A 26,325-nucleotide genomic window follows, 5' to 3' on the forward strand; every position below is an offset into this window, starting at 1 on the left:
ATGACCACCTGACCCTTTCCGTCCACTTGACCACCCGAAGTGAGACTGAATTGTTTCCTTTACATTCACCCACTAACCCCTGCGGCTTCCAGGGCTGGGTGGGTTCAGGGGGTCAAGTAGTACTCGTTACAGCATTATTCTCGCGAAGTAGAGCACACCAGACTTGGGAAAGTGAGTTTTCAAGCAGATTCTCAATCACGTCAACAAAGTGTATTCTTTTCAACTGTCGCCTCGCTACACATATGCTGACATGTATGGTGTGGTGACTGATAAAGGAAAAACGTCGCTCTTGAACACGCCTGTATACAAAAAGCCGAAACCCCAAATCCTCTCAAGGGGCTTAAAGGTGCCGGCTCTACATCTACTGACTTGCATCAAGAGGAGAATGATGAAGAAAGCAGTTAAAGAGGCAGAAAACGAGGAGGAAAGGTGCAAAACAAGCCGAAATTCAAATCCGATCTTGGTCCTTAAACGAAGTATTGACGATGTTTTTCCGTACGCCTTACATTAGCGTACGTTGTCCGGTTGTAAGTGACTCTGGACCAAGAAGCTGTTAGTTTTAATACCGGCTTTTGTCGCTCACCCGACATGCACTCTACTGGAAAGGGTCACAGGTCTTGGGACGGGACATAAAGACGTGGTCCACTGTGCTTGTAGAAAAGAACCTAGGGGGGGAGGGGTATTTCTCCGTTACAATGTACCTGTAAATACTGTACATAGCGCCTGTCTTCCATGTCCCAACCAGTGTGGAAGATTAACCGTTCTCATGATGCCGTGCCGACAGACATAGACGAGTGCGCCGAGGACGCGGCCGCCTGTCCTGACGACAACGCCGCCTGTGTGAACACCGCGGGCAGTTTCCGCTGCGACTGCCGGGAAGGGTACCAGGACGGAGGTGGCGGCGTCTGCACAGGTGTGATGCCACTTCAAGTCTCTCCAAGATCTAAGCCAATGGTTGGGTTCACACACGCGTTTTCTGAGTCGACTCCAAGTCGTTGAGTTGACTCGGAGTCGATTTTAAGTTGACTTGGAACCACTGAGTCGACTGAAAAACGCGTGTGTGAACACAGCAATAGTCTTGGATGCATGCATTTTGCAGCACAGGTGCGATATGCGACTTTAATCGAAGAGTTTAACACAAATGGATTTTGTAGTTTCACCGTATGGTCACGTGACAGAAGTGGTGGGTTATTCTCCACGAAGAAGACTAAACTTCAGCAGAAAGTTTGTCTCGTAAAGTCATTCTGTGTGTGTTTTACCACCACAGACAAACTTTAGTACGAGTTGCATTGTCATTTTCTTTCTCATAAGTTGTCACCATTATCGTTTTACGCAGATGTGGACGAGTGCGCGGTGCAGTCTGGGGGCTGCGACCCAAACCGAGGCCGTTGCGTCAACACTCCGGGCAGCCGCACATGCCAGTGTAGCAACGGTTTCCAGGGCGACGGGACTGTCAATAACTGCTTCGGTAAGATCCCCTTTCGTAAACATCAATGTCTATAATGTATAGATTCTAGGGCAACTCCCCTACTGTTGTGTGATATCAGTATAGGAGATACTGACAATGTCGTATGTCTTGGGACGAAATGCGGCTTGTGGATATAGATTTCAGCATTTTTGCTTGTTGCCCCAGATATACCTGGAGGTTAGATGTTCAGTAAGACCATACGAGTGTATATTTGGGGTAAATGTTCATGAATGATACTGTTGTCGGTGTCATGGGCACTTAAACTTCTAAACCCTATGAAAACATAGAGCGTAAAAAAGGAATTTAATTCGTTAGCCATTGATCGATTGATTTATAGATTGATAAACTTCAAAGTGAATTTTTCTGCACAGATATTGACGAGTGCGCGGCGAACGCGAACGCCTGCCCCGACCCGAACTCCGACTGCGAGAACGCGGAGGGCAGTTTCCGGTGCGAGTGTAAGGACGGGTACACGGACGGACCGGCCGGGTTCTGTACAGGTGGGATGCTTCGATGAGGATTTTACCACTGACTAATTTCAACAAAAACGATAGCTATTGATGGCGTCATCGTGACGTCATTGATGGCGTCATCGTGACGTCATAGGATTTTGCATGAATTACTATCTTGCAATAAGACACTTTTTGACAAAAATTCAAAGTCCATGATTAGCTGCAAAATGTACTTTTTGAAGTCCTTAGTCGTGGTTATGAGCCACTGAATCTCTAGGAAAAGCGACAAAGGCCAACAGGGCCATCCAGTTAACTTGAAAGAATCATTCATTCCTTCATCAGGAGTTTTGTAACATATAAACGTAAACATGAGATCTCCAAGCTACGATGTTTTTCTTAATGACAAAGTCAAAGTGCTAAATAGAATAACTTTTTGAGAGGCAGGAAGGAAGCTATCTACCTCAGAGCACATCAGATTGTTCGCGAGGTCACGTTTTCTAAATGATTGGTCATTCTAAAGCGAAGAAGGCTTAGAGATACGCAAACTGTCGTGGCTATTCTTCCGTGTATTGAAATAGAGAACAGCTATATATATGTAATGAAGTAATATTTCTCCCTGTAGAAATCGACGAGTGCGACAGCGGCCCGTGCGCCAATGGCGGCTCCTGCGTGAATCTGCTCTCCCGCTACCTGTGCCTGTGTGACGTGGGCTGGACGGGCGACACGTGCCAGCTGCCGACGCTAGACAACCCCATCTTCGGTTAGCACCTGTCAGCTGCCGACGCTAGACAGCCCCATCTTCGGCTAACACCTGCCAGCTGCCGACGCTAGACAACCCCGTCTTCGGTTAACACCTGTCAGCTGCCGACGCTAGACAACCCCATCTTCGGTTAGCACCTGCCAGCTGCCGACACTAGACAACCCCATCTTCGGTTAGCACCTGTCAGCTGCCGACGCTAGACAACCCCATCTTCGGCTAACACCTGCCAGCTGCCGACGCTAGACAACCCCATCTTCGGTTAGCACCTACCAGCTGCCGACGCTAGACAACCCCATCTTCGGTTAGCACCTGTCAGCTGCCGACGCTAGACAACCCCATCTTCGGCTAACACCTGCCAGCTGCCGACGCTAGACAACCCCATCTTCGGTTAGCACCTGCCAGCTGCCGACACTAGACAACCACATCTTCGGTTAGCACCTGTCAGCTGCCGACGCTAGACAACCCCATCTTCGGCTAACACCTGCCAGCTGCCAACGCTAGACAACCCCATCTTCGGTTAGCACCTGTCAGCTACCGACGCTAGACAACCCCATCTTCGGTTAGCACCTACCAGCTGCCGACGCTAGACAACTCCATCTTCGGGTAACACCTGCCAGCTACCAACGCTAGACAACCCCATCTTCGGTTAACACCTGCCAGCTACCTACACTAGACAACCCCATCTTCGGTTAACACCTGCCAGCTACCTACACTAGACAACCCCATCTTCGGTTAACACCTGCCAGCTACCTACACTAGACAACCCCATCTTCGGTTAACAAACATCCTTCTGCCAGCTGCCGACGCTAGACAACCCCATCTTTGGCTGAAGTCACTAACGCTGCGTGCCATTATGGTTGGGTTGACATAATCTCGAAGCAGATCTTTAACTTGGAATGTTTTTCGGCTCTCTTTTAGGCCATTTTGGCGCGTCTTTGCAACAGAGAAGAATGAACACCCTGTTCAGCCCGTGCATCATGTTCTAAAAGCCTTGTTTCACGTAAGAGTCAAACACGGTGAATATGATAAACAATATGAATGTGTGCTTGCTGTAATAATTGAAACTACGATGCCAGTTTTTCTTAAATGTGACAGAGCTTTATTCATTTCCATGATTCTGATGTAACTTTAACGTGTGTAATATCATCCTATTTATGTTAATGACTTCGTCTTTCAACGTAGAAGGTTATGTAAATGTGGTCTGTTTAAATTGTCATATAGAAATTAAATACATATAACATTATTGAGGTAATCGTGTAAAATTAACTGCATAACAAGGTCAAACATCTGTCTTTCCTTTTGATCTGCAAACCCATATGTGATACCTTAATACAATAGCAATTATCATGAACTTTTTGTTTGATCTACAAACTCATGTATGAGACCACCAAGTACATTCAAATCACAATGATTCATGTGACATACACGTAACGTCCCAGCACCGTGGTTTATATATACACCACAACACCCAGCCATCCCCACAACTTTATATACTGCCCGTGTACAACACGGTATACAATCACTGACGAATTTTTTCATCTGCAATCTTTAAATATGATGACTATTATTGAATGTAGAAAGAAGCGTCTAAGAAACACATCGACGTCTACTTCCTTGCTTTAACATAGAATGCATGTTTCTACTCAAGAGCGAATTTCGACAATTAAGTTAAACCTTAATGCTACGTCCCCAAAATTCAAAGGCAAGTCAAAAATCATCAGGAAAACATCTCAGTTTGTTTTTATTTTTTTCAAATTAGTTTTCTGCTTCTAATATGAACCCATACCCCAAATTCTTTCTAATACACATATCAATTCCAATTCATCCGATTCTCCATTTCATTGTTTTAGTAGTCTCAACCCACACACTTTTACAACAGAATAGTATATCTTTTCCGGTCAGTCAATATTCTTGAAACAAAATCCTGTTGCCTAGGCTACGCTAACTTCCGCCGGCGGTTTCCCCTCCTCGGGTTTTGCATCTTTGTCTTCGTCGACGTGGTTTTCGGCAGGCTGTTCCGTTTCGGCAGGCTTTTCCGTTTCCATGGCAACCTCCTCATCAGCAGGGATGACGTAGATGGTCTCCATGTCGGGTGTGACGTCAGCTGGCGGCGGGGCGATCTCCTCAGGTCGCGGCTTCAGCTTCCACTTCCGCACGTACTTCTTCAGGAACGCCCGGGTGCCTTTCACTCCTTGCTGCAATAGGCGGAATAGAGAGATGGAAAAAGTCAGTCAAATTTGATGATCTAGTGACACTTCAAGTGAAATTTTAAAGAATCGTTCCTGGCTACGAGACAAAAACGGCGAGAATCGTGGTCAAAGCCCTTCATTGATTTGACTGAAATGTAGCAGATGTTGCCCATTTAGCTAGAATACCTAAGGTACAGCAAGTGAGCTTGCAACTGTTATATTTGGGCTATTACATGTATATACTGGTGGAGGCAGACATTGCTTGTTCTTGCTGCAATAGGTGAAACAGACAGACGGACTAAGTCAGTCAAACATTTTGATTCCTGATGACCAAGGGATACTTGAAATGAAGAAAAAAAGATATCAACGTTTCTTGCTACTGGAGAAAACAACGAGAGCTGTTGTTCGACTGAAATGCAGCAAATGTTGCCAATTGAGCTGATATACTTCTTCTAAGGTACAGCAAGTGAGCTTGCAACTGTTATATTTGGGCTATTACATACTGGGGGAGGAAGACATTACTGCTTCTAATCAAGACCCATCACCCCTCTTCGCCCGTTTTCGCGATGAACCAAAGCTATCAATTCTGTACTCACAACCTACCAGCCTCTAGTAATAGCCTTTTGCTGGGTTAGGCATCCACGGCTGCGTGTGATTTTATTCAGTAAAATCAAACGAAGAAGAAAGTCTGACCTGCAGAGCGAACTCCTTGTCCGACAGCTCGAGGAATAGGTCCGTGGCGTGCACGTAGTCCGTGTTGATGCCCACAGTCCGGTCAAACTCGCGCGGCTAAAGGGGGGGGGGGAGGGTACAGTTTGTTTGTTTTGCCGAAGGTGTTCATTCAAGCAAATGATCACAGGGCTTGCAGTTACTGTTATGTACAATCTATTAATTAGAATCACTTTCGTCAAAACTTGAAATACATTACTGGTGCTAGAATGTATAGTTAGATGAAAGATTCAGCTATCAAATTCATTCTTCATTTTGTCATTACACACAACACATTTTACATTTTCTCAAGCTGCCTTCTCGAGACTCCATCATTTGACTGGAATTGGAGGATACGAAGGACAGGCAGCGAAGATCTTGATCTATCATCAGATATAAAGAATACATTTCCTTTCTTCTAATTGGAGGTAAGAAAAGTATGATAACCGTGACGTAAGCTAAGGTACAGCAAGTGAGCTTTCAACCGTGACGTAATCGTACCTCCAGATGCACCCTCTTTGCCAGCAGGTTGAGCAGCTGCTGGTAGGACACGTGATACTGACTGAGCGAGTTCACGGCTGTGCCCTGCTCGTCCTTCAGGTCCTTCGTCATCAGGGAGTAGCCCTGGTTCTCAAAGAACTGAACAACTTCCTGGTACGTGATCTGTGGGTACAGGACAATCGGCTTTATAACACAAGTAACGTCATCATGGAGTAGCCCTGGTTCTCAAAGAACTGAACAACTTCCTGGTACGTGATCTGTATGTGCAAAGTACGTCGTTTTGTGTTAACAGATTCAAGCTTTATTCATAAGTCTAACAAAGGAGGCTATGTTGTCAATCAGTTTTGTAACACAGTAACTCTACCACAAGTAACGTCATCAGGGAGTAGCCCTGGTTCTCAAAGAACTGCACAACCTCCTGGTACGTGATCTGTGGGTACAGGACAAGGTAGATCGTATAATGTCAAAAGATTCAAGGTTTATTCATTACTTTGAGGAGGATATGCTGTCAGAATCAATTCCTCTTCTCACAATATATCCAATACTATAATCCAAAGCAAAGAAACTGTAATTTCTATTCAAAATTGGTGAAAATTACAATTCAAACAATTCAAAATTTAATTCAGAATGATTTCTACCGACACAAATGGACTTTTAAGCTAACTGTAGCAAAAGAAACAGGCATAAATTGAATTTTCTACTCTTTGGTGGTATGTAGGCTCTGGCCTTCAAGACAAGACAAGTAATGCAGTTTGGGAAATATGAAAGATGATGTTTAAAACGTTTCTCACGTAACTTTATACGAGACATTTATATTTCATCACTTCCACAGGTGTCTCTCTTGATTATGACCATGATATATCGATCCTCTTACCTCTCCGTCTTTGTTGACGTCGAGTGCATCGAACAGCTGCGCCACGTTCACGCCTGTCGGGAGCGACTCGCCGTCGTTAATGTTCTCAGACTCCTGGGGACGGACGGGGTACAGGGTTAACACGTTTCTTTACATACTTAAGTATCAAAATTTATCAAAATTATATCTTTATCCTGAAGGTAATAGCGAACAAAATTCTGTATGAGGTGGCAAGTACGCAATACAGGGATGTATAATTCTATACTTTCAGGGACGTATAATCACTAACCATATTTTCCATCCGTTCTTACCTTTGTTTCTTTTATGCTTATAGATGTCCTTCCCTCCCTCCTTCCTTCCATTATTTTCCCATCACTTTAACTCTTTCCTCATTCCAATCTTACCCATTTTTTCCCTTTCTGTCAGTCAACCATTTCCATTTCTGTACGTGCTGGTGTGTCCAAAATTTCCGATTGCAGTAGCGGAAACAGTTAATAGGATCAAAACAAACAAACAAACGAACCTTTAAGAAGGCGTCCTCCAGCTCCTTCCGGTTGATGGTGCCACTGCCGTCCTCGTCGCTCGTCCGGACGGCGTTCAGAAAGTCCCCGATCAGCTCTTTGGTTCTCTTGCGGAACTCCTGCGCGCCCAGCCTGTCCCGCTCAGCCTTGTCCTTGGTGCTGAAATAGTGGTTCAGTACCCGTTAATGCTGGTAAATCAGCTCTTAACGTGTCACGTTTGGCACCACAACAATGCCAAAATACGTCATAATACGACAATGAGAGGGTAAAGGGCAGCAGAAAAGCTATGAAACGGTGCACACACATGACCATGACGCAAGCATTGTTTGCCATGCCGAATGATTAAACCTGAGCGCTCAGTGTTTCCACTCGGACTTGTCCTTGGTGCTGAAAGTCCGGTTACAGTATTGCTTTGTATTCTGTTCAGCCCCTAATCTTACTTTTATGGGTGGCATCCGTTGGACAATCTAGATGGGACGTAAGATGATACAAAGTGCTTATTCCAGGACATATGTGCCCCTTTGTCGTCAGTTCCCTCACGTTTACGGCACTCTATAACTTTGTGGTAGATTCAGTACTGTCTCGAGGCGACCTCTCAATTTGCGACAGCTTGTTACTTTGCTAGTAAGTCACGTAACGTATTCAATAAGACTGTAGAAGACTGTCTTCTCAAATTGTGTTTTCCGAACGTTTGAGACTAAATCATCACACGTTTTATTAAGCACACTGAACTCACCCGGCCAGTACGGTGTCCGGTCTGACCGTCTTGTTCTTCCCCTCGCGCGCCTTCAGCGTGGTTCTCATGTCCTCGGGGTCGTCATTGGAGTACTGAAAACAGAAAGAAAAAAGATAAATTCATCAATAATTTCAATAGATAATGACTGTGCAAGTTGTAATCCATTGATCCGCATAACCGTTTAAACGTCCATTCGTGCTTCACCCCTCTATAATTGTGAATACATTGTGGTATTATGTATGAGACGCCAAGTATTTCAGATCTTGTCCAAGTCGTCCGCAGTACTTTCCGTAGGGCCATTATCTGGTATCTGCAGCCGTCTAGCATTCTTTACCTCATCAGCTAAGTAGCTACCTAATTAACAAATCAACCCACCAAACGATGCTTTACCTTTCATATTTCATATTTTGATATATGTTTTCAATAGGCCCAAGAAACGCCAGTCAAACTCATGAACTAACTAATTAGCTAACTAATTAAGATATTAACGATTCAAATGGGAAGTCTCACAAAAGATGACAACCGTTCTTAGTTCTAAAATATGTGCAAGCCAACCCGACTCCGTATCTTGTTTCGTTTTTCCCCCAAGGGGAGGAAACTGGCAGCCTAACGGGTCATTTGTAAAACCAGTCAAACTCATTAACTAACGAACTAATTAGCTAACTAATTAAGATAGTAACGAATCAGTACGCACCACCATGACGCCGAGAGTGGTGTTGTTGTAGGAGTCGAACCGGTCCGACATCTCGTTCACGTCCAGCAGCTCGCCCACCTCCCCCATCCGGTTGAAGAAGGAGTTCTTACTGTCCATGTCCAGCCACCATCCTGCAACACGCAGCGGTAAAGTTCTTATCAAATCCTTTTATTTTTATAAAGGTTTTTATTGGTCAGAAATTACCCGCAACGGCAACCTTTCTAGCGCTGAATTGATGCAGGGTATTACAGGTTTCATACAATACACAACATATATAATATCTTATCCACACTTGCATTTTGTGGAACTGTCGCAAGGGTCTGGGCGGCTGCCATTCGGCGCCACCAGGTGACCTCACTACGACTTTCCCCAACCGAAGTCAGGTACCCATGTACACCTGGGTGGAGTGAGGAAAGTCGTGTTAAGTACTTTCCCAAGGGCACAAGATCGGTGACATGACAGTATTCGAACTTGATCGGGACCTCTTGGTTCTGAGTCGAACGTTCTGCCGTTGCGCCACACGACCCCACGACTTTATGTTGGTCACAAAGTGCCGAAACTGCAGCCGAACATTGGGTACCACAACGTCTGGCCGTTTCCAAAATCTATCCAGTTGTTTGAGTAACTGTTTTCTTGCGTATCTCAATACCATAGTCGAGAAGAAGTAACACAATTTCCATGGCAAATTGGCACTAGAAAAGAATTCATCTTTATCAGAATCAAGCAAGAGGCCGGACACATCCGTCGCACGATCGCGAACTGAGTGAATTCTTGGGATAGTCGTTCATACAACTGTGTCATGCAAAATTCAGCCTGTTACGAAAAAGGCTGTCCTTGTAGACATTTGGTTCTCACAAACTACTCGAAAATTCTACGGCATCAAATCGTACGACAGTCTACGACGAATATGACCGTGCCTTTACATTTTAATCCAAAGCTAATAGAGAAGACGTCCGTATATCTTTAATCTACTTGCGGCAAAGTGAATTTTACTATCTTAGAATTTTTTTAATAGTCAAGGAACTTACCGTCGAATGAGTGGATGGGGTAGTTGCAGCAGATCCCCCCGTCCACGAACAGACACTCCCGCCCGTTCTTGTTGTACTTCACCGGCTGGAAGAAACCTGCGAACACGAACATGGGTAAATACAGATGGCACAACGAAATATAAAGTGTTCAAAAATCAATATTGTAAAATATAAATGTTTGAGGGGCTTAATATCTTTCTCTCCATTCACTGGCCGACCAAGTGCCATGAAATCTATGATTAGTTGTCCAAGTGGTTAAAGGTGTGAAATGTCTTTTCCGATCAGTTCAGTTCATCCTCAGTGACTGAGATGACACCAGTGCCTCCAAATGTACATGTCAAGCATGTCAGAGCGAAGTTCATCAAAAAGGGGTTTTAGAACCTTTCTAGCCATACACGAAAGAGTAATTACTAACCAGTGCGGATCTTAATAACCTGTATCCACGATTGCCCAAGATTTTCATGTATTAGTACTATTGAGATTACCTAGCTATAGGGTGACCTTAGGTTTTTAGATAAGACGTTCTTACCCGGAATGGACATAGACATCCGGATGGCGATCCGGATCGGCATGTCCGGAGTGGTCTTGACGTGGCAGTACTCCTCCATCTTAGCGTTCAAGTTCGTCACGACGATGCACAGCTCCGTCTCGTACAGCTTGAACAGCTGGAACAACACAAGGGGTCAGGATCAATTGTTCATTCATTCATTCATTCATTCATTCATTCATTTATTCGTTCATGAGCCTGTTCGTTCCTTCCTTCCTTCATCCATTAATCCAACCATTCATTCGTCCTTCCTTCCTTCCTTCCTTCCTTCCTTCCTTCCTTCCTTCCTTCCTTCCTTCCTTCCTTCCTTCCTTCCTTCCTTCCTTCCTTCCTTCCTTCCTTCCTTCCTTCCTTCCTTCCTTCCTTCCTTCCTTCCTCCATCCATACATTAATCCATTCATTTATCGATCCATGCATTCATTCATTCATTCATCCATTCATTAATTGATCATTCCTTTCTTCGTTATTCCTTCATTCCTTCCTTCCGTCATTCAATTATTCATTTTTTATCCATCCATCCATCCATCCATCCATCGATGTCTTTATTCATTGCTCGCTATCGGGTGGGGGTAATGACCTATAGGGTAAGGTCAACAACATCGACATACATGATAGGTGTTGCACCTCCTTCCCCTTTAATGGTTTGTTCCACAACTTGGACTTTCATAGGCAGAGGTGAATGACCTACCGGGCAGGTGAACAAGACTACAGGTTCTTGGAAGGGAACCATGGAGAATACAGGGTAAGATGGTCTTCTTAATGCTACGGCCGCGTGGCGCGTTGGATACACCCGATCCCTCGATCTCGGAAGTTAAGCAACGCGCGGTCCGGACAGTGCTTGGATGGGAGACCAACCAAGGACGTCCGGATTGCTGTAGCCTCACGAAGCTTTCCACGAAATCGTCTTCCGGGAGGGACGTAAAACGGGGGTCCCGTGCTCGAGGAGGTGCCTCGAACACGTTAAACAGCCTCATTACCCTACACATTGGGTACCTGCCTGTGGCACTGGCTGCAAATACACCTGATATTATTATTAAAAGGGCAAGCAACACTGTAATGAAGCGTTATGCTCTTGAAGTATTCATGATAACATAGATAATGTTTGCATGTCAGGTTTGGAGCGGGGTTAACGTTACGTTATACTTTATAATTAACATTAACGTCTTGTGTGTTCACTGGCTAATGATCGCTAATCAACTTATTAAACCAAACATGTAACGCTACAGCTAACGTTAACCAAACGACCAACAAAGTAAGCTGACCAAGCAACCGATTAAACAACCAACCAATTTTGTTAAAAAAAACAATTTTGCATCATTTTACTGGAGGCGTGAAATCCCTTGATATTTACTACTGCCTAATTTGGCAAGTTGTTCCCTCCCTTCTTGATAATGGTACGGTCCGATGTGCTCTTTGACCTCTGCTACCTGCGTGTCGTATCGTGTGACAGGTTCTCCACAACTCACACCGGCAAGACAAAATGCTGAATACCGGGTAAATATGCGTCTATAGCCAGGACAAAGTAATTTCCCTTCCTCCTAAGTGTGTTGGCAACTTGTGGACGACTTTTGGAGTTCCAGAGTGGTAGAAAAATGGAGTAGAGCACTGATTTTTGTATGGGGGAGGGGGGCGAAGGGCATTGCTCTACTGACAACAGATCTACCAGATAGGCGTGGTGGGAGTTGGTTTGTATAAGTTACGCCATGTGTTGTTTTAAAGGCTTAACTCTGGGTTGAGTATTTATTTCTACTGCCTCATTTTTTATAGTATTTTATATCCGCCAGTTTACTAAGCTTGAAACGTTGTGTGGGTTTGGCTACATTCAATAATTTTACTTACAGACGGGTTATAGGTTAACGCATTGAATTTAAGAGCTTTCAAATACTCCGTTTTGCTTTTTGTCTATAAAACAGTGGTATTCCTGTCTGGGTAATTGAATCTCCATCAGTTGAGGTCTCTAGAACTAGGCTCTCCTTCTCTTGGTCTCGTTTATATAGGGTTAAACAAGAGAGAAATATGAAATAGGACGTTTGAGCTGTGACCTCATATCACTACTCGGTAATATGTGGGAACCTTTAGCCCCTTTATCTGATGTGTTGGTAGAACAGGTTTTGTCACATTCCACAGTGCCCTGATGTAACTCAGGGGTGATTCATTAATGAGTGATGTTACTCAGGGGTGGTTCAGTAATGCTAATTTCCAGTTTCAAAGTTTGCTTTAACTTAAAGTAAGTAACGTTACTACTGTGAAGTAAGTAATGTAACTTTAAGATATATTTGAAAAACAACATACAAAACTTTGTAATAGAGCCGAGTTCTGAAATATACTAGTAGAACTTTGCAACAGAACAGCTTACAGTTACAGATGTGATCTATGTGGCAAAGACAGGATTGTTTAGCCATAGCTGAAGCTGTAGGGCTGATGTGAATTAAGGGTTTTACCATGGTCAATATTGACCAACAGAAGCCATATATATATATATTCAAATAGGGAGACAATGCTTGTTTGTTTGATGTGTAAGATTTTGTATCACAGTATGGACATTTAAAGACAGTTATACTTCAGAATCGCTGATCTTTATGTGATATTTTTTCTACAGGAAGCTCGCAGGTCGTACCATTTTCATCTCAGGGGCGAGCAGGGGGATCGGGAAGGCCATCGCCCTGAAGTGCGCTCGAGATGGAGCCAACGTTGTCATCGCGGCCAAGACGGCAGAACCCCACCCCAAACTCCCCGGCACCATCTACACAGCAGCTGAAGAAAGTACGTCTTTTTAAAACACTTAAAAGGAAAAAATGAGGGTTTGAATTCCTGTTTCTAGGGCATCGTTGGGGCTAAGAGATTTTGCTTTCAATTGCACAAAAAAGTACAATTAAATGTCTCTTTTTATGAAATTGGGTCACACTAGTAGGTGATATCTATAACAACAGATGAAAACATGGGACCTTCATTCATTCTCTGACCTATAAGTTTTTAGATATTCCACAAAGGTAGTATTTTGAGGTTGTTGAAGGATTTGCCTTTGATAGCATTTGTAAATTCACCTTTGTTGGACTTTTATCACTCAGTTGAAGCAGCGGGAGGAAAATGTCTACCATGTATTGTGGACATCCGGTATGAGGACCAGGTATGTAAAGCTCAAATCAATGTATCAATGTGTGAACAAGGCATATCTTGCTTTATTCTAGCTTTCATGGATTTTGTTTTTTAAGGAAACACCAATGTGGACAGTTGATTCTAGGATCATGATTAAATATTGAAAACAGAGTCTGAGGGTAAAGACTGTACCTTAGTACACTCAGTTTTATGGAGTGAATGCAGTTAGATTCAAGTTTTCCTTCTAGCCCTCTGCTTTCATGTTACCTTCTAGCTGAATTTTTATCATGAAATGTCAGAGATCCAAGGAAGTAGATTTGTGTTAAGTTAACACCATAAGATGTATAGGGCGGTGCCCATCCCTATTTCATAGCCCTGGGCCACACTGTGGTGCAATCACTGCAGCAGGGGGCTAGTCCACTGGCAGTGGAGTGTGTTTAACTTCCATACTGTTTCAGAAGTATGTACCATTCTTATAAAGTCTTTGGTATGACTCAATGCGCCTCTTGTCCAGAGGTGTCCTACCCGGGGCTTGAACCCGGGCCTTCTGGTCCAAGTGATTTGAACCAGATGTGGCTAGTAACAGAAGCGCACCCCAGTAGTGTGGTCCAAGCATAAAACCATGCCGCACACGCATACAGGTGCAGTCAGCGGTGGAGCAGGCGGTTCAGAAGTTTGGGGGGATCGACGTCTTGGTGAACAACGCCAGCGCCATCAGCCTGACAGGAACCCTTGAGACTCCCATGAAGAGATACGACCTCATGAACGGCATCAACGCGAGGGGGACGTATCTCGTGTAAGTCTAAGACAGACTTCCCTTGCCTTGGAAGATCTACATGTTGCGTTAAGAACAAACAAAATCCTGAGCGTAATCTATGAAGGAAGGTTTAGATGTTACTCTCTAACTTGTGTAAAGCTTCAGAGATCAAGACAGATTGACAATGGCTTTGCTGCATGTGTGTACATGTATATGTGGTTCTAGTGGGTAGGCTACTAGTACTGAAAGGGCACAGTCCTTATAAAAAGTTGTATACTGTAATTCTTGATTTGTTAACTGTAACTTAATTTTAGCTGATTTAACGGTCACTAGTCAACAGCTAGAATTTCATCATCGCAAATATTTGATCACTAATATTCGAGACAGTAATGTTTGTTCCCACTGTTGAAATTAAGTGCCATGACCTACTCCATTCTCCCCCAACCGCTATATTTTCCTGCCGGTATATTAAAGTGATTAACAGTAATTAGATGTTCCACCATTCATGAAAACAGTGTATTCTGTATCTGTCTCTCTTGTCACAGCTTGAGGAAGATTAGATCTTTACGTTTTCTCCTTTCCCTACAGTTCACAGAAGTGCCTTCCGTACCTGAAGGTTGGAAAGAACCCGCACATCTTAAACATCAGCCCTCCCCTCAACATGCAGCCGCACTGGTTCAAGGGACATGTCGGTAAGGAGGCTCACAAGACGTCTTACAAGATGATAGAGCATCGTCTTTCATTTGCTTTGCCTCCAAGTTTTGCAAACAGCAGAAGCAACCCTGACCAGCATGCCTTAGTTTTAGCACTCTAGAACCAAAACTTTTATAGGCACATGTTTATACAAATTATAGGTAATATTCTATTTATTGAAGTTTGTATGTAGATGTAAATTCCTGCCCAAAAACCTTCACTTGAAGGCTTCAGTTTATTAATAGGATGCTGGGAATGATAGTTTTGGGCCCTGGTTATATTGTTTCTACTGGTATTTCATGTTTACAAGATGAAGCTCTTTTTGTCCCTAGGTGGCAGCTGTTAATGCTACAAGGAAGTAATTGTCTCACCAAACTATTCCAAGCAGTGTTTGTAATTACATGATCAAAATAATTCCCTAGGTGATGATGCAATCTGCTCTACAATAATTCTGATGACATGATCCGTTATACCCATACACAGCCTACACCATGGCCAAATATGGCATGTCCATGTGCGTACTGGGCATGGCAGAGGAGTTCAAGCCTGACAGGATAGGGGTCAATGCCATTTGGCCTCTGACCGGTAGGTGGCTGGGGGTCAAGTGTCAGGGAGAGGTTAAAGTTCAGAGGTGATCAGGCAAGCTTTACATTTGAAAAATTTAAAGAGAATGTATTTTTTTTTAAAGTAGGACTAAATTTTATTAGTTGCATTTTACAGTTAAAAATCCCAAAATATCTGAAAATCCCAAAATTTAATGAAATTTAGTCATGCTAAAGATACACCAAAGTAGCCACAAATACAATTTGTCACCTCTAGCTTCAACCTCTCCTGTATGTTGTGTGTTTGCTGTTTGCTTAAGGTGTGTTTTCTTCACGTTGTTACAGCCTATACCATGGCCAAATATGGCATGTCCATGTGTGTGCTGGGTATGGCTGAGGAGTTTAAGGCTGAAGGCATAGCCGTGAATGCACTCTGGCCTCTAACTGGTAGGTTTTAAATATGTCCATGGTTACAACCCAAACAAAATTTCAAGATTTTGGTTTTCTACAGAAAATGCCAATCATGGATAGCAATGAAATGGACTAATGCAAATTTTGGAAGATGCAAGTATTGTGATAAATCTTCAAGATCTCATTAAACTTTCTTGTTACCCTATGGCGTAATTCACCACAAGTGGAATTCTGCAAATAGTCGGCTGATCATATATTCATTAATACATGATTTATTGGAAAATACCCCCCCCCCCCCTGGAGGTTAATACTTCGTCTAAAAACATGACTTTTATGTTCATTGCCTTTCTGTTTCTTGCAAAATGTAAACTAAATAAAAAAAAGATATATTTTTGATTGTCTAGGGAAGTGATTTATTTTGTCAACAGGCTATTCCTTAAGCCAGCGTCACATTTCATGCAAGCGTCGGCCGACTTTGTAGATCGCCCGAAGCTCGCCGAATTTCAAAATCTCGGGCGACGTCCGTCGAACACTAAAAACTAAAAATTCCCCATGAGGTGGTACCATCTCACCATCTCTTGGACATGGACAAAGTCAGTATCGACTAACCTGGTAAAAGGCCAATATTTGGATCAACTGTTATTTCTAAAAATCGCCCGAAGCCCGCGTTATCGACAGGACGTCGGCCGTACTTCGGCCGAAAATGCACATTTGAAGCTCGCCAACACGTCTGCCGAGCTAAATTTCTTATTTGTGACGGGGGCTTAAGCTTTTGAAATTAAAGACATGTGTTCATTGCCTTTGTGCTTCTCCCAGCCATCTCCACAGCTGCGATGGACATGCTGGCTGGGAAGGACGCGCAGAAGCAGTGCCGCAAGCCGGACATCATGGCGGACGCCGCGTACGTGATGGTCACGCGGGACAGCGGGTCGTACACCGGGAACTTCGCTATCGACGAGGACGTTCTGAAGGAGGAGGGGATCCAGGACCTCGACCAGTACGCCTGCGTTCCAGGTACGGCTTTTTGTCTTTGCTCTAAACCCAATCAACTAAGTTTTTGTGGATTAATCATTTTTATTTTAGGGAGATTTATAGGCCAGGAAAACTTTAGTGTTGAGGGTATACAGGACCTTGACCACCCTGCGTTCCAGGAAGGACTTGTCTACTTGACTCAAATTAACGGAGTTGAGCTCTTTTCTTAATATGTGCATGTGTTATGGAACACACAATTTATTTCCTACTTCTAAATGGGGATACAGGCCTTGGGAGGACTTTCTTCTTTACTGAGTTATTTTGGCCTGCTGCCCATCCTTTGGCATGACTGAGTGCATTAGATTTGACATATACAGGAGGTCCATAAGATTAAGCCTGTGTGTCTCCTAAACAACTTTGGTTTGTAATTTATTTCATCTGTTTTCCATCTCCAGGCCATCCCCTGATGCCAGACTTCTTCCTAGACATCTCTGCTGAGGAGTTGAACAAGAATCTTAAGATTCCCCAGGCCTCAGCTGGCGGCGCGTCTCAGGCCGCGGCAGGAGGGCCGGCCCAGACATTTGAGGTCATCAACTCTCTCGTGTCTGAGGACATCCTCAGCTCGGTGAAGGGAGTCTTCCAGTTCAACCTCACAGGTGAGTTTGGATTGGCCACTTCTGTCAGACTGGTGAAGTTTACACTGGTATATATGTGGTATACAAGGCCACACCAATTTAATTTCTTGGTTAACAATTTTTTTTTTAAATTGTAGCACGACGACATCTTTAAAACAGAAAGCTGGGGTGAAAACTCGCACCTGACCCTGTTCACTCCCTGAAACTGTGTGCACCAAAGTACAAACTTTCCTCTGAGATTCTGTTTTCATGTTGATTTTCCAATTTAGCATCTTTTCAAAAATTCCGTTAACCAAGAAATCAAATTGGTGTGGCCTAAGCGTAGCCTGAATTGGTGACAACAAGGTTATGGGTCTGAATCCCGGCAAGAGGTCTCAACCAAAATGTTATGAGTAACTGCAGTCATCAGGAGGGGCCATTTGGCCTGAGGTCCAGTGCAGTGCATGTAAATATGCTCTCTGCACTGGGTCGGTTTATGCTATGATTAAGTAGTCAGTAAGTCTAAGGATCTTGGAACAAAGCTATGGGTCTGTATCTGAGCTACAATTGTAGAGCTCTCGACCAGAGGGCCAAAACAAAGGCTAGTAGTTTCACTTGTTTGGAGGGGCATCCACTGTTAGATGAGGACCACACCTCAAGCATGATTTTGTCTTGTGTGATAACCACACTTCAGTGTAGGGGTAGGCCTGGTGTTCAATGACTGAAAACAAATCAGTAGTGAATTTACCAATTGCAAGACCAATAGAATTGGAAGACAACTTTAGCCATCTTCAACAATCTCAATAAACAAACCCACACAACATCACTGTTCCCTATGCCAGAACTAAGAGACTGCAGCAATCCTTCCTGCATTGCGCCATCAGACTGTACAACAACTTACCTTCTGGGTCCTGAACATTCAGTCTTCCGTTTGACTTGACTTGAAGTAATGAATTTTTTAACAGCTTTGTACTTGTCTTTGTACATTGGTGATGATTTTAATGACATCTGTAACAAATGGTACTCAATTCAGAGGGAACACAGCTGTGTTCTCTCTGCCTATGTACATTTTGAAGAAATGTGTAATAATAATAAAGTAAAAAAAACACCAAAGAAAACAACAACTGTTCCCGCAGGTGCTGAGGAGGGCACCTGGCACCTGAACCTGAAGGACGCCCCCGGCGGCGGGGGGGCGGGCGAGCCCGCGGGGAAACCTGACGTGACCATGACCATGACCTCGGAAGACTTCGTTAAGATGTTCGCGGGAGAAATGCAGCCGACTCAAGCCTTCATGTCGGGTAAACTCAGGATCAAGGGCGACCTGGCCATGGCCATCAAACTGGAGAAACTCATGGGGGTGATGAAGTCTAAGTTGTAGGGGGGAAGGTTTAACAGGCTGTGTAGTGTGTCCACCCAGTAACATCAACTGGCCACATGTTGTTACACTGTATCCGGGTTGTAGTGCTACAATGTATCCACCTGATAACACCGACTGGCCACATTTTGCTACACTGTATTCTTAGACTTGTGTCATTTTGAATTGAGGAACTTGTGGGGCAAATGAAGTCCAAGTTGTAAAGGGGGAATGTTGAACAGGCTGTATAGAAGGTTGTAGTGCTACATTGTATCCACAATAACACCGACTGGCCACATGTATTGCTACACTGTATTCAGGTTGTTGAGAGTGCTACAATGTATCCACCTAATAACACCAACTGGCCACATATTGCTACACTGTATTCATTCATAGACTTAGTGTCATTTTGAATTGAGGAACTTGTGGGCATTATGAAGTCGTTACGGAAAAAATTATCAAACAACCACATAATGCTACACTGTATCAACTTGTAGACTGAGTGATATGTTGAACTGAGAAACTTGTGGGCCAAATGCAGTCATTGTAAAATGTGGAACAAGCTTCAGCGGACGTTGTAGTATGTTACAGCAAATACAATAAAGTCTATTATCATCATCATAAAGTCTATACAGTAGTGCCTACATTTTGTATTCAGGCATAGACTTGGAGCAGAAATACAGTTGACAGATTTAGATATGTGCTGGTTTTCTTACATAGACATTAACATACATGTGGGGAGATATTGTATTATATTCATGGCCGCTTTATTACTCAAAGTGTGCTTGTTCAAAGAAGTGTTGTTATACATGTATATTCTGTCATATGCTGCAACCAATGCAAACTAAGAATGGTCTTTGAGTATCTCTGCAAACTGTACACTTCTTACCTATTGTTATTTTTCATAACTCTGATTTTGTTGTGTAGCTGTGAAAAATAAACATCAAAGCCTCAGAAGTTTTACAGTTTTGTTCTTGCTGTTGTTTTGATATTTGTGACTTCAATGAAATCCTTGCGGTCAAGATTTACCAATAACTAGATTTTGCAGTCAGAAACATCATGTTTTGAATGTTTAGACCTTTACAAGGCTTTTACTTTCTAATGTTAATAGTTCAATCAGACTTTCCTCACTAACATCCCTCCTTTCCGTTGAATGGTTTGTTCCTTAACGTTACCTATGACCTTTCACCCTGTACCGCGGGGTCAATGACCTTAAGAGCAATTGGGAATTACAGGCTAGGTGATCACATCACAACTATGGAGAATACTGGGTAAGATGACTTTCTTAAGTTTCTCAAGAAAGATGCATGAGTGTTCTAAGAAAGAGAGTAAGATGTCTTTTACTTTGTTAGGGGATGCAGGGAGTGTTGGCGGTAAAGCCTAAGCCATATGCATGTTACACAATTAGTCAAAAGCATATACTAGTATTCAGTACAATGGCTGATAGTACAGTAACACCAGCATAGTATGAAAACAGATGTCTAAGCCAGGAGCACCTGCAAATTACAGGAGTCTGATACCCTATATTTTGTAGAACAAATCACTGTATTTGGAGGCACCTAAAATGTGTACTAAGGTTCTTTGTGTCAGGTTAACCACAAATGTATTTACATAGCCCATGTGTCCTCTTTCCCCAATGTTGTTTAGGCAACCAAAGCGTTTCTTTTTTCAAAAGGCAGCAAGAGCATAAAATAGCTCTTCCACTGTAATGTCATGATAGATATAGGACACATGAACTGCTCTAATGTTGTAGGCAGTCAGAATTGGATTGTTTAAGACCTACAATTATCAATTGACAACTTTTATATATAATGTATTTCAGAGAGCTAGCGGGCCGTACCATCTTCATCACGGGGGCGAGCAGGGGGATCGGGAAAGCCATCGCCCTGAAGTGTGCTCGAGACGGAGCCAACGTCGTCATCGCGGCCAAGACGGCGGAACCCCACCCCAAACTCCCCGGCACCATCTACACAGCAGCTGAAGAAAGTGAGTCACAATTTCCTCATCTGTGTTTCCACTATAAAGTTTATAAAACTTGTGGCAGGTGGCGTCTGTGTGGCATAGTGGCAGAACTCCGGCTATGAACCAATGAGACCCAGGTTCAATCCCCAGTGGAGTACCCAGACATGTCCGGACATGACCCCAGACGTTGTGCCCTTGGGAAAGGCATTTAACACATATTTCCCATGTCCTAAGCCCAGCAGTAGGGTTTGGGTTGGCGTTAGGAAGGGCATCCAGCCGTAAAAACTCTTGCTACAAAAAAGACTTGCACTTGATGAGGAGTTCTGGGGCTCCTCATCAAGTGCAAGCTCCCCCATCCATGTGCAGGCACGTTCAACCCCCATATGATGGGAAATATAAGACGTAAAATTGCAGAGAGAGAGAGAGAGAGAGAGAGAGAGAGAGAGAGAGAGAGAGAGAGAGAGAGAGAGAGAGAGAGAGAGAGAGAGAGAGAGTCCCACCAGACCTGAACTCTTTTTGGCCATGCTTGAGAAAATAAGTATAGAACAACCTACTTAGTCAATTGCTTTCCTTGATACAACAACATGGAATGAAAAAAATACTAATTGCTGATTTTACAGATTTTTCAACATTAGGGCTTTTTTGGGGCTGTTCTTTAGTGTTCCTTTATACTAGATTGATACCCTACGATTGTTTCTAATCTAAAAGTTTAAGGCAACTCTCAAACTGCCTGGTAGCCTAGCTGAATCATAAGTTTAAGGATCTGTAGAGATTCTATTTCTTTCCTCTGAGGCAACTTCCTAAAGATATCGATGTTTCTTTTAGTTGAGGCAGCAGGAGGAAAATGTCTACCGTGCATTGTTGACATCCAGTTTGAAGACCAGGTCCAGTCGGCGGTGGAGCAGGGTTAGGGGTTAGAGTTTAAGGGTTAGAGGTTAATGTTTGATGTAATGTGTTGTCTCTCCCCAGTTGAAGCGGCTGGTGGGAAATGTCTGCCGTGTATTGTAGACATCCGGTTTAAGGACCAGGTGCAGTCAGCAGTGGAGCAGGGTTAGGGGTTAGAGGTTAAGGGTTAGAGGCTACTGTGTGATGTAATGTGTTGTTTCCCCCCAGTTGAGGCAGCGGGAGGAAAATGTCTGCCGTGTATCGTGGACATCCGGTTTGAGGACCAGGTGCAGGCGGCGGTGGAGCAGGGTTAGGGGTTAGAGGTTAAGGGTTAATGTTTGATGTAATGTGTTGTTTCCCCCCAGTTGAGGCAGTAGGAGGAAAATGTCTGCCGTGTATTGTAGACATCCGGTTTGAGGACCAGGTTCAGTCGGCGGTGGAGCAGGCGGTTCAGAAGTTTGGGGGGATCGACGTCCTGGTGAACAACGCCAGCGCCATCAGTCTGACGGGAACTCTGGACACGCCCATGAAGAGATACGACCTCATGAACAATATCAACACAAGGGGGACCTACATGGTGTGAGTTGATGTAGTTTTTTGGATGTATAGCTATATCAACAAAATATGTGGAACCTGTTAGGATCATCAAGTACAGTAGGGGCATTCCACGGAATGCTCTCTATGCCGATGAAAACTTACGACCTCATGAACAACATTAACGCAAGGGGGACCTTCATGGAGTGAGTTTAAGAAGTGTCGCTTTTGTCTATCTTTTCAGCATAAGGCCACAGTAAGTAGATTTTATGGATAACATCCTCTGCAGACCCAAAGCAAATGCAAGCGCACAAAAAAGAGGGGTAAAAATTAGAACAAGATGTCATCCACTTTAACACAAACAAAGGTGGCCCAGACTGTAGATGTGTCTTTTTCCAACTTATGCGAATTAAGTTGAAAATTTATTCATTCTCACTTTTGCCACCCATGTCCAGGTCTCAGAAGTGTCTTCCGTACTTGAAGAAAAGTCAGAGGAATCCCCACATCTTAAACATCAGTCCTCCACTCAACATGACGGCCGTTTGGTTCAAAGGACACGTTGGTATGGATGTTTGTTTGTTTCGTTTATTTGTTGTGGTTTGGTTGTTTACTTCCTGTAACGACATATCACTATTTTACTACAGTAACTTTTTATTATGATGTCTTTTATATCTTATTTTAGAATGGGCTCTCTTTGAACCTAAGAAAAATTGATTGTGATACAATGATGTATTATGGCTTTAGCTAAGTCCATATCATGCAAATAGTTCAAGCAATACCAATCTAGTGGCTGAGTGCAACCATAGAGTTAAAGGGAAGAAAAACTTGAAAAGCCTACTCTACAGTACTAAGCTAAACCTAAATGAAATTTCTTGTCTCCTTTTTCAGCCTATACCATGGCCAAATATGGCATGTCCATGTGCGTGTTAGGGATGGCTGAGGAGTTTAGGGATGATGGGATAGGGGTCAACGCCCTCTGGCCCAGAACTAGTAAGTGTGGACATATCTTTGGTCTAGTGATTAACAATTCCAGTTCAAATCCCTAGTAGTTTCCAATGGTGTACCCTTTGCAAAGAAAGTCTACATCAGATCTATTTCTCGACCTAGCTCCGGTTAGGAACGTCCTTTTAGATATATAGTAGTATCCAGTATTTGATTGTTGGGGTCCCTGACAAGGGTGGACTGCAAATGGCTAGTAGTCTTCACACCATGTGGGAAAGTTGGATGGTACACAAAACCCATTCCATATTGCATGTGCCATCTGAAGTACATGTATCACAGGTTCACTTTATCCAGCTTTAGAATTAACAATGCCTTATGTTGATTTCCTAGCCATCGGCACTGCTGCGATAGATGCCACGGGCCGAGGCAGGGGCGGGAGTCGTTCCACTGATATCATGGCGGACGCTGCGTACGCCATGCTAACACGGGACGGCAGATCGTACACGGGAAACCTCGCCATCGATGAGGATGTTCTGCGAGACGCCGGGGTCCGAGACTTCGAGCAGTACTCCTGTGTGCCAGGTGTGCTCCTTATGTCTTTAAGACTTGCCCCTAGCCTGATGATACCAAACCTCAAGTGGTCCTTTGTTTTATCAGCCCTCTACTCTAGAAAGCTGGTGGCAAACTTTTCAGGGCAGTGGGTCCTTCTAAGTTGCCATAGTGATTGCCATGCTGCGCTCTTATAATATATTGTATTTTGGTTTCCTTAGTGATGTCTATACTGGGTGCCTATTGGTACATTGTACTTCATTCTTTTGGCTGATTTTCTAAGTACTCACTATTAGAAAAACTCCATAGGAAAAATAAACAGCCCCAAACAGCAGAATTTTGAGTTTGACGGACAAGAATTGTTCCTCTTCAGTGGTAAAACAGACCAGGGAAAAATACGAACTTTTTTTTCTTTCAATTACCCCCAGAATTGCAGAGTAGCTGTTTACAGAGATGTAGTGCCCTGCAGACATGTAAATACCAAGCAGACAACTGGTGATCAGTCACAGTCAAACAGACTACAGGACAGGGCACAATGCTGGGGCATTGGGAGATACCACCCGGGCGGGGGTGTACAATAATAAAAGGAGGGCCTATACTGTTACAGTAACATTGCAGAAACATTCACCAAAGACTGTCATACGATTATGACGTAGAATTTTCAACCGGGCTGTGACAGAACCCACCACTGACAGAATCTAAGAATGTCACAGCCTTTCTGCGTAACACGTAGACATCTGAATTCTGTACAATGTGTGCAGGACTATCCTTAGAATGCCCTCAGTTTGCACTTGTTTGATGACAGTAACCAGGCGCTAAGGTACTGTACATTTATATTTGGCACATCTAAGGCAGAGCCTTCAATCTCAATCCAAGCTGCCCAAGAAGACCACTTAGGCCGCCAGTGGCCCGTTAAAATCCGGTCTACGTGGACATGTGGTCACTGGTCACCATAGACAGGATTCTTAATGCTTGTGTCAATGGGAAAATTATCTAAGGCCACCAGAATGTGGTCTCAATGACCAGGTGGTCCTTATGTACAGGTGGTCCCCCCATGTATATTTGTTTTTAATTAGTAGTTGCAAAATGGTACATGAATACACATCTTAAATAAAGTAAGCATCTATGCCCTGTGCTTACAGACAATGTGATAAGGATACATGTATTTTTCAATCAAGCTGGTTTTCTCTTACACTTATGATATTTTCTCCTTCTACTGAATACAGGGCGTGACCTCTATCCAGACCTCTTCATGGATGAAACGATGGAAGAATTAAACAAAGAGCGCCCTTCAGTGACCAGCAGAGGAACTGCAGGAACAAGCAAGACCAGCAAGTTGTAGCTGTTGCTGCAAGTGACTTATAAGCTACCAATTGCAAACTTGTCACATTGAAGTAACAGGTTTCAAAACTTATTAACATGTTCAACATGTGACAGCTAATGGTTACAACATGAGATTGTAACCACTAGCTGTGCCACTTATAAAAGATACGACCGTTTAGAAGTTGACTGCTCACTTAAGTTGGCAATGTGATCCCTAAAGATTTGATTTATTAGGCGGTATAAAAAGGCATACAGCCAGGCCTTCCCAACTAGCCAGAGGCTAGTAGAAAGGGCTACTAACCCTGGTTGATCCTACCACTTCTGAGAAATCGTTGTGACAAAAAAGTGCAACATCAATAATGTATGACTATCATGTACTTTTGTCATTTCTTGTGTGTTTCTGTTCTTTGCCATTTTGTCAGATAAATCACAACCTGTGTTGCCATTCATCAATCTGATATTCACACAAACATCGTCCTAACTCATTCATACATTCATTCATTCATTCACTCACTCCTGACCTATGCCATGGTAATGACAGCATTGTACATCTTGTCCGCTTAATCTATATTCTGTATATTGTTATTTGCATACAATCCTTTTCTTATCTTTCATTCTTCTAACACTCATTCATTCAATCAATCACCCCCATACCTGTGCGAATGTGATGTCTGCGTTGCCCGTCTTGTCTGCTAAGATCTTTCCCAGCCAGTCTAGGAATTTCTGTCCCTTGTAGATGCCGTAACCCTTAATCATGTTGGGCATCATGCTCAGGTACGCCAGCTTGCTGTCTGTGAGGAGGGGATATGGAAAATTAGTTTTTGTCTGTTCGTGCTTGGCCAAAAAAATGCGAGCCGTATCAAAGCCACATTGCGCTACTTGAAAAAGAATCATGCTTCACCGCAATTGATGATGGCTGCTTTAGTTTACTTTATTGTTTACCATGAAATATGATCATGTTTGGCATCATGGTTATATTGGCAAGCTTCAGCTGTCTATAGATAGGGCATTAGGTGAACTTGAAAATGTTTGTTTTCAACTTGTTTTTTGGTTGATCACGAAAAAAACCCTGTTAAGCCCTTGTCACAAATTTGGCAGACAATCGTTTACTATGTGACAGAGGCATTAGTGTTCAACCTAAGACAGGAATGTAAAAGATAAAAATCGCTTCGAAATCTACCTTCGAAGATGATAAAGTCGGAGTTCTTTTAAGTAACTAAAACACCTGTAGCAA

General features: G+C 43.4%; 3 protein-coding genes across 8 annotated transcripts in view; 2 read left to right on the top strand and 1 right to left on the bottom strand.

Moving 5' to 3' along the window:
• Positions 1 to 3,756: 3,756 nt before the first annotated feature.
• The window catches only part of LOC136445431 (uncharacterized), a 28,894-nt gene continuing 6,325 nt past the window's right edge, over positions 3,757 to 26,325 (bottom strand). For 3 of the 5 annotated variants that reach the window (XM_066443442.1, XM_066443443.1, XM_066443444.1), the window contains 10 exons: positions 25,746 to 25,882; positions 10,440 to 10,575; positions 9,911 to 10,006; positions 8,883 to 9,013; positions 8,189 to 8,280; positions 7,455 to 7,611; positions 6,953 to 7,045; positions 6,079 to 6,240; positions 5,563 to 5,658; positions 3,757 to 4,875 (listed from right to left, as the gene is read on the bottom strand). In XM_066443442.1, the coding sequence (XP_066299539.1) occupies positions 4,612 to 4,875; positions 5,563 to 5,658; positions 6,079 to 6,240; positions 6,953 to 7,045; positions 7,455 to 7,611; positions 8,189 to 8,280; positions 8,883 to 9,013; positions 9,911 to 10,006; positions 10,440 to 10,575; positions 25,746 to 25,882 (1,364 nt within the window). In that variant the 3' untranslated portion in view covers positions 3,757 to 4,611. The other 2 variants (XM_066443446.1, XM_066443445.1) reach the window with 2 other exon arrangements.
• On the top strand, positions 11,836 to 19,853 carry LOC136445432 (hydroxysteroid dehydrogenase-like protein 2). 2 transcript variants are annotated; one of them, XM_066443447.1, is made up of 9 exons: positions 11,836 to 11,951; positions 13,057 to 13,220; positions 13,526 to 13,584; positions 14,195 to 14,349; positions 14,899 to 15,002; positions 15,487 to 15,588; positions 16,773 to 16,970; positions 17,384 to 17,584; positions 18,679 to 19,853. In XM_066443447.1, exons 1-9 carry the CDS (start codon positions 11,938 to 11,940, stop codon positions 18,918 to 18,920), a joined length of 1,239 nt encoding a protein of 412 aa, XP_066299544.1. In that variant the 5' UTR covers positions 11,836 to 11,937; the 3' UTR covers positions 18,921 to 19,853. The 2 variants fall into 2 exon arrangements, with proteins under 2 accessions (XP_066299544.1, XP_066299546.1); XM_066443449.1 differs by lacking the exon at positions 15,487 to 15,588 and adding an exon at positions 15,891 to 15,992.
• LOC136445433 (hydroxysteroid dehydrogenase-like protein 2) lies at positions 20,080 to 25,544 on the top strand. Its single transcript, XM_066443450.1, has 7 exons — positions 20,080 to 20,167; positions 20,719 to 20,882; positions 22,109 to 22,322; positions 22,733 to 22,839; positions 23,166 to 23,267; positions 23,610 to 23,801; positions 24,995 to 25,544. The coding sequence occupies exons 1-7, from the start codon at positions 20,103 to 20,105 to the stop codon at positions 25,108 to 25,110; spliced, it is 960 nt and encodes a 319-aa protein (XP_066299547.1). The 5' UTR covers positions 20,080 to 20,102; the 3' UTR covers positions 25,111 to 25,544.

This window comes from Branchiostoma lanceolatum, chromosome 11 (assembly GCF_035083965.1).
Source record: "Branchiostoma lanceolatum isolate klBraLanc5 chromosome 11, klBraLanc5.hap2, whole genome shotgun sequence".
Taxonomy (NCBI): Eukaryota; Metazoa; Chordata; class Leptocardii; order Amphioxiformes; family Branchiostomatidae; genus Branchiostoma; species Branchiostoma lanceolatum.